The 12606-nt window shown below is 44.1% G+C and overlaps 1 protein-coding gene across 2 annotated transcripts in view; it reads left to right on the top strand.

The window, feature by feature from the left end:
• The window catches only part of EFHC1 (EF-hand domain containing 1), a 297382-nt gene that overhangs the window by 279254 nt on the left and 5522 nt on the right, over positions 1-12606 (top strand). Inside the window, exon 10 of one of the 2 annotated variants that reach the window (XM_078647586.1) lies at positions 6693-7166. The exons of the other annotated variant lie outside the window; for it this stretch is intronic. Coding sequence (XP_078503712.1) covers positions 6693-7166 — 474 coding nt within the window. The remainder of the gene's footprint in view (positions 1-6692; positions 7167-12606) is intronic. 2 annotated transcript variants of the gene reach the window in all.

Raw genomic sequence — 12606 nt, 5'->3', positions numbered from 1 at the left:
GTACTAGCAAAAAACAAACACTATACATTCAATGTTCAAACACTATTTACAAACATCACGACAACATACATTGGGACAATATCAAAGCAAGCTACAGAAAATACAAACAATTACCAACAATACATATAAACAGCAACAAATGAATACTTCAAAGTGTGTGGAACATGTGCCAAGTGAATGGCAATTAGTATAAATCGCTGGACGACTAGGTCCTAGTTATTATTACAAAATAGAATATGTTCCATCAAACACAAAGCCGACGCGTTTCGAGGCCAGGACTAATGTCCCTGGTCTCTCATCAGGGCTTTCGTTCTTTATATCTGTAGGATGTAAAGAAAGGAAACTGATTACTGGACTTTGACTAAAAGGATTGCCTCTCCTGAGCTCTACAGAAGTAGATACCGACTGTACATACCGGGTTTTAGGGTCATGTGACGAGGGCGTCATGTTCTTAGTGAATCAAAGATGCCAAGGGCTTTATTCGCAGGGGGGTACCTTATGAGAGACCAGGGACATTAGTCCTGGCCTCGAAACGCGTCGGCTTTGTGTTTGATGGAACATGTTCTATTTTGTAATAATAACTAGGACCTAGTCGTCCAGCGATTTATACTAATTGCCATTCACTTGGCACATGTTCCACACACTTTGAAGTATTCATTTGTTGCTGTTTATATGTATTGTTGGTAATTGTTTGTATTTTCTGTAGCTTGGTATGATATTGTCCCAATGTATTTTGTCGTGATGTTTGTAAATAGTGTTTGAACATTGAATGTATAGTGTTTGTTTTTTGCTAGTACAACTTTAAAATTGTTTAAAAAATTGAAGTAAATGGCAATAAAAGATTTGCCTGGTTTGGAATGAATATTTATTTTTCCATCCATTCAAGTTCATTTGAAGTAATTGTGGTTGAGATAATTTTTGTTCTACATAAATATAAGGTCTAGTCTCAACCATTCATAAGGGCCTAACTCCTTAGGGACACAACGTTTGAGCTGGTCTTCACCCGCGAGAGCAATAGGACATCACAAAGAAGTCCTTGAATAGTTACACAAGTAAGAGGTAGAGAGATCTTTTTTGGTCTTTCTGAGTTATGGCAGAAAAGGACACTTTGTCTTTCTCTGAAAGCCACATACAGGACTTGATTGCCTCTTCTCCCTTCTCTACAGTTTCGCTTAGCACTAGTGCTAAGCAACAAAATGAGTCTTATAAACTAATCAGACTCCTTAAAAAGCACGTAAGAACCGAATTACATGGTTATTTCCTTTTGAAGCACTTGAAGGGAGGTACAATTCCCTGGGGCCTTCAGGTCAAAAATATTCCCGTCATCTTTACTGAAGATCAAGAATATAGGAAGGGCTTCAGTTTTATAAATACCAAGTGCAGTCGAGACCTCATGGTCCATACTATAGAGACTGCACAGAGGCTTTGTAAAAAAGAGGAAGAAGAAATTGAGGACTTAATTAAGGCCTTAGAGACCAGCCAGGTGGTCACGGATGCCAAGTCACTGCTAGAAAAGATCGAAAAAGAGATACAGGCCTTTAAAGATTATACGATTAACGACAAAACCAACAAATACGAAAGGGACATTAAGGCTTTTAAAATAGATCAAGTCTATCCCTTTCTGCGAGACGAATACTACTTGCAGCCAGATTCACGACAGGCTCTGTCTAACTTCCAAGGGAGGTCCAGAAACAGGTTTACAACATTCTCCAGTACATCGTCATCGGATTCTTCTGGCGCTGACAATAGAAATAAAAAGAAGGGGGTGTCTTTTTTAGAACAGGGCAAACAATCCAAACCCAGGTACAAGGTACCATGGGAAATGAGAACACGGAGCACCAACTACAAATCATAGGTGGCCCCAGTACAGTTGTCAATTTATCATCTAGACAACTATCTGCTGATGAAGAAGCAGTCCTTGACTTAGGTCTCAAATTTGTTCCTAGTTTGAGAACTGACTATACCAAACTCAAAATGGAGGCGATGGAGTTCTGTCGGAAAGTAAGGCTTAAAGCCTTTTTTTCGAACACACCCACAATTGAGAATAATGAGCCGACAGGGTTACGTAATAAGTCAAGCTTTACACCTTACAACAACATTCCTAAACAGGTCATAGCGTTTGAGCAGGTCTTGCTATCCTCTATCAGCAAACTAGAAAAGAATAGAAGATTCACTCATCAAAACATTAGCCATCAACAACGTGAGGCAATTAGATCCCTTAAAGACGACCCGTCTATTGTCATAAAACAAGCAGATAAAGGCGGGGCGGTAGTCATTTGGCCCCGTCCCATGTATTTATCTGAAGGAGAGAAACACATTAGAAATACCACTTGGTACCGTGCACTTTCAGAAGATCCGGTCAAGTAGATTCAGGGATTAATTTCCCAAGTCTTGGAACTTGGTAAACAAAGTGGTTTTTTGGGAGTTAAAGAACATGACTATTTACTCAAGAAATTCCCTAGGACCCCGGTTCTATATCTTCTTCCGAAGATTCACAAGAGCCTGGATGACCCACCGGGTCGCCCGATTGTTTCGGGCTGCGACTCTTGCCTGGAACCGATTGCACAGTACGTGGATTTCTTTCTTAAACCCTTTCTAAGAGAAGTAAGATCCTACCTCAGGGATACGACAGATTTCCTTCTTAAAGTGGAAGGCACTCCATTTGATGCACAATGTCAAATAATGGTCACCATGGACGTCACGTCCCTCTACACCCAGATCCCACAGGAAGAGGCTCTGGAGGTGATGCAAATCTATCTTGACAAGAGACCAAGACCCCATCGGGTTCCCACGTCTTTCATTCTTGAATTGGCGTCAATAGCATTAAAAAAGAATTATTTCACCTTTAATGGTGAATTCTTCATGCAGATCAAGGGGACTGCCATGGGGTGTCCTTATGCTCCGGAAATGGCAGTCCTCTTTATGGCACAGTACGAAGAGAAATTTGTGGAGGTGAATAATCCTTTTAAGAATCACATCAAACAGTGGTACAGGTACATTGATGACGTCTGGCTCCTGTGGCAGGGGAGCCAGACCGATTTGATGTTATTCCACACTTGGCTTAATTCCAGGCATAACGACATACAGTTTTCCATTGAACATAGTATCAATCGAATGACATTTTTGGATGTAGAACTTATGTGTGCCCAAGGACAACTAAAAGTATCCCTCTTCAAAAAATCAACCGATAGGAATACTATTTTACATCATAATAGTGCCCATCCAAGAAGCCTAAAAGCCAACTTGCCCTTTGGCCAGTTGCTTCGAATTCGACGCAATTGTTCTGAAATGAACGATTATGAAAAACATGGCCAGCATTTCTGTTCTGACATGCGCCAACGGGGGTATCCTAAAAAGCTTCTTAAGCATTCCTTTAAAAGAGCAAAATATACACCACGGGAATGCTTATTGCAAGCTAAACAACGCCCCCCAATGGACAGACTTGTCTGTGTCACGACATTTTGCCCTGACACACATAAACTTCGGCAAGCTGTACTCAAGAATTGGCACCTTCTGGAAGGATTGGATTGTCCTTTCCCGAGGCCCATTTTTGCATACAAAAAAAATCGAAGCATTGGCCAGCAGCTGGTTCGAGCGGACATTGCTCTTCCCAAACCTAAAAGTGATTTGATAGCTCAGTGGAAACTCAAACCCATTGAGGGCCACCACAAGTGTGGAAACTGTGTCGCTTGCCCCAACACGATTGAGGGTAAAGAATTTATTCACCAAGGGACCAAATGATCGCATAACGAATTTTCGAACTGTCGCACAAAAAATGTTGTATATGTGATCCAGTGCCCTTGTCTCAAGATTTACGTCGGCAAGACGAATCAACAGATCAACCATCGAATTAGCCAACATCGCTCACGAATCAAAAAGCAGGTGATGGTGGCACCCATGGTGCAACACTTCCTCGACAAGGGCCACACTGAGCAAGATTTCAGATGGTCCGTGCTGCATGTAGTCAATTCTAAAAAGAATTTTCAAGACATCGATCGTGTTTTGCTTCAAAAAGAAGCATACTTAATTTTAAAAATTTAATAGTGCCCAGACTGGATTAAACAACCTGTCTGAGGTCACGCGCCTGTAATACTAACATTTTGACAAGTGACTTGGTTCCCCATGTGGCACCCGCGGGTGGTCTAAGTGCCTTTTTTCCTCATATTCTTTTGAATAAATAACACTCCGAGGGCTTTGGGTACAACATTTATCTTAATTTAGATGCCTTATGCACATCAAATCATCTGCAGGCCTAGCAATGTGTCACCTGTATAACACCCAAATGTTTGAACTCTTCATTGCATGTTCGTTTATTTTTTTATTCTTTATTTTTTTATTTTTTTTATTAAACTTCAAAGTCCAGAATGCACTGGCTCTGGAACGAGTATAACCAACAGCGCTTAGCTCGCCGGCCATCTTTGAATCATTGTGATTCTCAAACGGGTTTAGAGAAGGCACGGAGATAATCGGTAAGCGGCCCCTGCCCGTGCGGTATCTTCCAGCGATCCGGCGTTCTGCCGAGCAGTTCCTGAAATTGTTTTCTTTTTCCGCCTCGCTAGGTTCGAGCGCGGAGCTATTTTGAAGAAGAAAAAATTACGGGCCAGTGCAGCATTAAAGAAAGGTAGGCGCCCGGTTTTCGTTCTATTAATGGGACGAATAGTGGCGTGTTTAATTGACACTGACTTTATCCCCACATATGTTGTTTAATACAGAATAACTGGCACATGGTGACACTTATCTGAAGTCTGGCCAGGAGACGGCACATTGAAGGTCAGTCCTTTCCCCCCCCCCCCCTGTTTTTGGTTTTGCTTTAGCAAAAAACAAGTTTCCGTTTTAGCGCAATAGTTATATGCGCTTCCTTTTCTTTTGTTGTTATAAGGTACCCCCCTGCGAATAAAGCCCTTGGCATCTTTGATTCACTAAGAACACGACGCCCTCGTCACATGACCCTAAAACCCGGTATGTACAGTCGGTATCTACTTCTGTAGAGCTCAGGAGAGGCAATCCTTTTAGTCAAAGTCCAGTAATCAGTTTCCTTTCTTTACATCCTACAGATATAAAGAACGAAAGCCCTGATGAGAGACCAGGGACATTAGTCCTGGCCTCGAAACGCGTCGGCTTTGTGTTTGATGGAACATATTCTATTTTGTAATAATAACTAGGACCTAGTCGTCCAGCGATTTATACTAATTGCCATTCACTTGGCACATGTTCCACACACTTTGAAGTATTCATTTGTTGCTGTTTATATGTATTGTTGGTAATTGTTTGTATTTTCTGTAGCTTGCTTTGATATTGTCCCAATGTATGTTGTCGTGATGTTTGTAAATAGTGTTTGAACATTGAATGTATAGTGTTTGTTTTTTGCTAGTACAACTTTAAAATTGTTTAAAAAATTGAAGTAAATGGCAATAAAAGATTTGCCTGGTTTGGAATGAATATTTATTTTTCCATCCATTCAAGTTCATTTGAAGTAATTGTGGTTGAGATAATTTTTGTTCTACATAAATATAAGGTCTAGTCTCAACCATTCATAAGGGCCTAGCTCCTTAGGGACACAATCCATATACTGGGCATGTTAGTATGACGTCTTCTTTGCTCCAATAAGGTCATCTGAATTTGCCACAAGACTCTATGAACCTCCTTAGGGAGGCAAAACCTGTCGACCAATCTTGTTTAGCTTCAATTGGAAGGTATTCTGCATCTTGCTGCAATTGCAGTTTACAAATAAAACTTGCTGGAATTATCGCCTCCAAATTTCTTTATGCACCATTCCAAAGATTAAGAATTTTTGGAAGGCTTCCAGAAAGTGTTCCCTGCTCGAGAGACATTGATAGATCCTTCCATCGAAGTCTGTCTACAACGACTTCCATAGAAAGGGGCCTTTTTGGAGCAGTCATGTCAGAGAAGGGAGATTATAAAAGTTAAAGAATTGTTTTTGATTGTGGGTCAATTTATATCGTTTGGCTTCGGCTACCTAGTCCATTGGGCAAGCGATAGTGTCACTTAAAAGACGCTTATTGAGAAACCAAGGTGATGCTAACCCCAGCTGGGATCCCCCCAGCCTGTGTGTGGCAGTAGAAATTCTGTCAGCCTTACAGGGGTAGGAGTTCCATTTTCCGCCCAATGAACTGCTGCTTTTTTAGTCCCAGTCCTAGTTTCTTTCTTTTAAAAACGGTATATAGCAACACGGTTGACTCAGCCTCTTGATTTATTTTTAGTGGGTTTTCAAACTGTGATTGACCTTCTTTTACGTAAAAAAAACTAACTAAATACAGCTCACTCCTCCTGCTGGGATATGTAAAAGAGAAGCTGATAAAGTTCTAACAGGGACGCCGCTATTTAGTGTTTATAACGTAAATGAAAATGTTCCTGATGATAACTAGATTTACAAGTAAATAACTTTTCTCACTCATAACTATAATGAACGCAGCTTATTTAGCATTCCTTCTAGATGGTACAGTCTGCATTGATGTATAGCTAGGTTCTCATTGCCAACCATATAGAATATGTACATATGTATTATCCTGAACGCTGTTTCCCCATTGTTCTTTGTATTTTAATTACCTTCATTGATAAGTAAGCCAGTATATTTGATTCAGAGACCATGAAACCCCTGCAGGTTTAGATAACAGAAGCAGAGAATGCATTGAATGCAAAGATTTATGTGCAGCAATTTCCTTGTCTTGCAGCAAGGTGGATTCAGATACCGAGGTGGCATCTACAGAAAAAGCAGCAGAGCAGCCATGTGTACTTAAGACAGCAGAGCCGCCGCCACCTTTAGAAAAGACAGCAGGGCAGCCACGTTTACAGAAAAAAGAGCAGTCAGCATTGCAGAAGGCAGAGCAGCCATGTTTGCCGAAGACAGCAGAGCAGCCATGTGTACTGAAGACAGCAGAGCAGCCATGTGTACTGAAGACAGCAGAGCAGGAACGCCTACTCAACACATCAGAGCAGGAATGTTTATTGAGGAGAGCAGAGCAGCCTCGTTTACTGAAGACAGAAGTGCAGTCCCCTTTACAAAAGACAGCAGAGCAGGCAGCTGCAGTCAAGTTAGTTACAGAGCAACCACCCACAGAAAAGGCAAAGGCAGAGATGCAAGCTGCAGGGCAGAAATCTCCGGAGTCCGGCAAAGTTTGTGGGTGCGAATCACCCTGGACAAAGCGGTGAGCAGTAACAATGTAGGGTGTTTATAAAGCGCAAATGTAGCTTCAAGGCGCAGCTGACCAATATACATAGCACAAAGAGGTAGACACTATGGGGCAGAGCTACAAGAGAGTGCCGCAGCGTGGCACAGCAAGCCCTTTGGCTGCGCCACGCTGCGGCACTTTCAGAGCACAGGAAAGAGACATATTTACAAGAATATGTCGCATTGCTGTGCTCTCCCCTGCGCTGGCGCACAAACAGCTGCCAAGCGCCGGGCAGGCACCCTTGCATCATGGTACAAGGATGCCTGCGCCATGGGGAGATTGATTTGTGCAGGTAGGAGCACCTTCCTGCACAAAAACAATCATTAAGGCTTTTTCCTCTTTGCGTGCTGTAGAATGCAGCAAGCATTGAAAGAGGAAAAAACAAGGAGAAATGAAAACATTTCTCCTCCTTGCGCCTCCCTACGCCACCTCTAGGGTGGCATAGCATTCAGACGCATCTCCAGATTTACGATTTCTCGTAAATCTGGAGATGTTTCTTGTTCCATGGGTGTTGCGTGGGAACACCCACAGCGACACCCATGGAACGCCCCATCAACGCAAAGTGCTGCGTGTGAAGGGGCCTTATTTACAAGGAGAGGAAAAGTCACTCAGGGTGGCTTTTCCTGTCCTTGTAAATATGGAGGAAAAAGTGACGTATCGGTGGCGCAGGGGGCTTGTAAATCTGCCCCTATGCATTTAATCATCTGTGCAGACAGACAATGACACATTCATTGGTTATTGTGCTATTGCAGAATAGGTTAAGAAAGCTAGTAATGGAGGGTGGCATAGAGCTATACGCCATCGTAGTGTTAGTACTTACAGGAGAGGGTTAGAAAGAGAAGAGGGGTATTGGGTTGTTTAAGATGTGGCTAATATTCCTCAGGGTAAAAAATATCAAAGGGGGAGTGAAGAGGTGGTGCCAAACGGCATCGAGGTGGGCAAATCCTCCTCTTCTAAAAGTACAGATAATCAACAAAGACCACCTCATATGAAGTTAGTGTATATTCTGATGTTGATGGAATACACTGAGTGTGTTAAAATACCCCTCACACACCAAAAGGGCCCTTGGTGTCATGCTTCATCATTGGGGTCTTCCCGCCCCGCTGCGGGACGGGGCAGTGCTACGACAAGCGACTACGCTGGAGCACCTTTTTAATGTGGGTACTATGTGAGTGAATTGGGGTGAGTGTCAGTGGGGTCAGGAGTGATAATTAAAGTGAAGTTAAAAAATACCAGGCCAAGTGGTAGAAAAAACTATTTAATAAACACTGGCTGGTAGGGGTGATGCGGAGAGGTAAAGCAAGTTACTGGGCTTACTCTCCTGTGTGGGTCAACATGTTTCGGGGCGACATGCCCCTTCGTCAGGACCGGGTATAGATCCCCCTGTCACTCACTAATGTTATACCACAATTAATGTGTGTGAATAAATATCATTATCAATGTGTATAGATATGTTATATAAATATACTTGTTTTAAGCTATATCAGAATTTCTGATGTAGTAAGCTTTGGAAATAGGGAGTCAATGCCCCATGAGCCAAGGCTGGGCGAAGGGTAGTTAGGGGTCCAATCAACCCCCAGCACCACGGTGCTTCCTCCTTCGTCAGTGGCTTCCGTGATATGACGTATCGGTGGCGCAGGGGGCTTGTAAATCTGCCCCTATGCATTTAATCATCTGTGCAGACAGACAATGACACATTCATTGATATCACGGAAGCCACTGACGAAGGAGGAAGCACCGTGGTGCTGGGGGTTGATTGGACCCCTAACTACCCTTCGCCCAGCCTTGGCTCATGGGGCATTGACTCCCTATTTCCAAACCTTACTACATCAGAAATTCTGATATAGCTTAAAACACGTATATTTATATAACATATCTATACACATTGATAATGATATTTAGAAGCTGCGGCGGATCTGCGGCGGATCTGTCCTGGTGGGGCGTGGAAGGCAATATGTCTCAAGGAAAGCCTTTCCAGCTGCCTCCATCGGTGGCCACAGTGATAACGGATGCATCCACTCTAGGGTGGGGTGCTCATCTGGGGGATCTGGAGGTCAAGGGTCTTTGGTCTCCAGAGGAAAGGTTGCTTCATATCAACCTTCTAGAATTGCGGGCGATTCGTTTAGCGCTCAAGGGCTTCCTCCCTTCCCTTCGCGGTCGTTCGGTCCGAGTCCTGACAGACAATACGACCGTAGTGGTACATCAACAAACAGGGAGGAGTGGGGTCGCAGTGTCTCTGCAGAGAGGCTCTGCGCCTCTGGTCCTGGGTTCAGGACCATCAGATTTGTCTGATGGCGAATCATCTGGCCGGAGTTCTGAACGTGCGTGCAGACAGTCTTAGTCGGCAGTTCTCTGCCGACCACGAGTGGAGGCTTCACCCGGAGGTGGTTCACGACATCTTTCAGATGAGGGGAACTCCTCGGGTGGATCTGTTCGCCACTCGCGAGAATGCTCACTGCCTGTCGTTCTGCAGTCTCCAGTTTCCGATGCAAGGAGCTTTGGGGGACGCGTTTCAGTTGAGTTGGGGAAATCAGTTCCTTTACGCGTTTCCTCCCATACCCTTGATTCCTCGGGTTCTGAGGAAGATTCGCCAGGACCGGGCCCAAGTCATATTGGTCGCCCCGGACTGGCCAAGAAGGGTGTGGTATACAGATCTTCTCCACCTCTCCTCTCACCCGCCGCTCCGTCTCCCTCTCAGGGCAGACCTCCTCTCTCAGATGGAGGGGCAGGTTCTACACCCCCACCTCCAGACATTGCACCTTCATGCCTGGAGATTGAACGGGGCAACCTGAATTCCTTTTCCCTCCCGCCTGACGTTGTGGATGTCATCTTGTCAGCCAGGCGTGACTCCACTAAGTCCATCTATTCTTATAGATGGTCGAAATTTGTCACGTGGTGTGGGAAAAAGTCTATTGACCCGGTGAGAGCCCATTTGTCTGATGTTCTCCAGTTTGCCCTTTCTCTGCCGCAACAGGGGCTTGCTGTTGCCACAGTGAAGGGTTATCTTTCTGCGCTGTCGGCTTTTCTCTGCTTGCCTGACCAGCCATCTCTTTTTAAGTCTCCTGTGGTCTTAAGATTTTTGAAGGGCCTCACAAATAGGTTCCCTCCTTCTCCTTTTATTGTGCCTCAGTGGGACTTAAATCTTGTTTTGACTTTTTTGATGGGTGCTCCCTTTGAGCCTCTTCACAAATGTCCCATGAGACTTTTAACCTTTAAAACAGTCTTCCTTGTTGCAATAACCTCGGCAAGGAGGGTAAGTGAGCTTCAAGCTCTTAGTTTCAAGCCCCCTTTCTTGACCATTCATGCTGATCGAATGGTCCTTAGGACCAGGGCTGCTTTTCTTCCAAAGGTGGTTACTCCTTTTCATCTGGGTCAGTCCATTACCCTACCTACCTTCTATCCTCCCCCTCACCCTTCTAAGGAGGAAGAGAGACTGCACCGTCTGGACCCTAAGAGGGCGGTGTCCTTTTACTTGGACAGATCCAAGGACTTTCGTTTGGAAGACCAACTCTTCATTGGCTTTGCTTCTGCAAGAAAGGAAGAGCGGTCCATAAAAGAACCTTGTCAAGATGGATCGTCCTATGTATTAAGATCTGCTACTCTTTGGCCGGTAAGGAACCACCAGAGGGTATAAGGGCTCATTCTACAAGGGCTAAGTCTTCGACCTCTGCATTGGCTAGAGGTGTGCCTGTAGAGGATATTTGTAGAGCGGCAACTTGGTCTTCCCTCCACACTTTCGCGAAGAATTACTGCTTGGATACCGAAGTGAGGAGGGACGGTCATTTTGCACGCTCTGTCCTTCAGGATTTCCTGGTATAGAGGAGTGGACACCCTCCTCCGGGAGTGGGGACTGCTGTGGGACTCTATTCACAAGGTGAGGAATCCACACGGCAGATGTATCTATCAGAAGAACAAGTTACTTACCTTCGGTAACGCTTTTTCTGGTAGATACAATATCTGCCTGTGGATTCCTCACATGCCCGCCCGCCTCCCCGTTGTCCACTCTTCTATACCAGTGTTACAGTAATGTAATGTATATATATTTTGCTGTCATGGAAATGTTTCTATAGCTTTCCTGCTTTTGCTTTACACTGTGTGTTTTGCCTTTGCTATTGTGTACTGTGTATACTGTATGCATTTCTACTGTCATTGGTCCGTCCGTGTGCCTCGATGGCACGGAAAAAAGGGCGGAACTGATGTCATCACGCCGGCGTGGGCCTATTGTAGGCGTCAGTGACGTCAGCGGAGTCGCGAGCGAGGTCGTGTCTCTATGACGTCCTAGTCCACGTCGGCGCGAGGCTACAAAAAGAACTTCCGAATGTTGCTGACGCAAGGGGTATTCACAAGGTGAGGAATCCACAGACAGATATTGTATCTACCAGAAAAAGCGTTACCGAAGGTAAGTAACTTGTTCTTTTCTACCACTTGGCCTGGTATTTTTTAACTTCACTTTAATTATCACTCCTGACCCCACTGACACTCACCCCAATTCACTCACATAGTACCCACATTAAAAAGGTGCTCCAGCGTAGTCGCTTGTCGTAGCACTGCCCCGTCCCGCAGCGGGGCGGGAAGACCCCGATGATGAAGCATGACACCAAGGGCCCTTTTGGTGTGTGAGGGGTATTTTAACACACTCAGTGTATTCCATCAACATCAGAATATACACTAACTTCATATGAGGTGGTCTTTGTTGATTATCTGTAATATTCCTCAGGACCATACCTACAGGTATTGCAGCAATATATATGTTTTTAGTTCTCTACAGAACTGGACGTGGATGGGCAGTCTTAGGTGCAAGTAGTGGTAGAGTGAGCACTTCCAGTAATGAAGCATGTTTTATCAGAGACAAATTGCCCAGGTCGTACCTTAAGGATTTACATGCTGAGAACTAGCGCAAAAACACTGATTCTGCATTATAGGAGCCTCACTAATAGTCTTAAACGTAGAATATTCCCACCAATGTGCAGGGACCCTGGAACACCTCTTTTCCATATCATAGTAAAATAGTAGTAAAATAAAATCTTCACTATAGTCAGACATTTTAAAGTTAGCCACATATATTTCCCTTCCATAGACAGGACGTCTTTGCGGAGTTTTTCTCATTGAAATAGCCAATTTAAAAAATAGCAACAAAAGGCTACCTTGAAGTACTTAGCTGAATTTGTTTATTTATGACTCCACTCTGCTTCTTTTGGGAATGTATCAACAAATCACTTGTTCTTCCGACATTTATGAGATCATTTTTCCTCACAATGCCTTCACTTTTTGTGAGGTGCCCTTCTGGTTGGACGAACAAAGCAGCTACTGACCCCCATTTTTTATGGGTAAAGTTGTATCTCACGTACACATGCAGTTAAGTCCTATGGGTTCTGCCGCAAAATGCTCAGAAGAACCCTTAAAGACAGGTAAGGCA

This window comes from Lissotriton helveticus, chromosome 6 (genome assembly GCF_964261635.1).
Source record: "Lissotriton helveticus chromosome 6, aLisHel1.1, whole genome shotgun sequence".
Classification (NCBI taxonomy): Eukaryota; Metazoa; Chordata; class Amphibia; order Caudata; family Salamandridae; genus Lissotriton; species Lissotriton helveticus.
The sequence above is the reverse complement of the archived record's forward strand: the minus strand, read 5'-3'. Positions and strand labels throughout refer to the sequence as shown.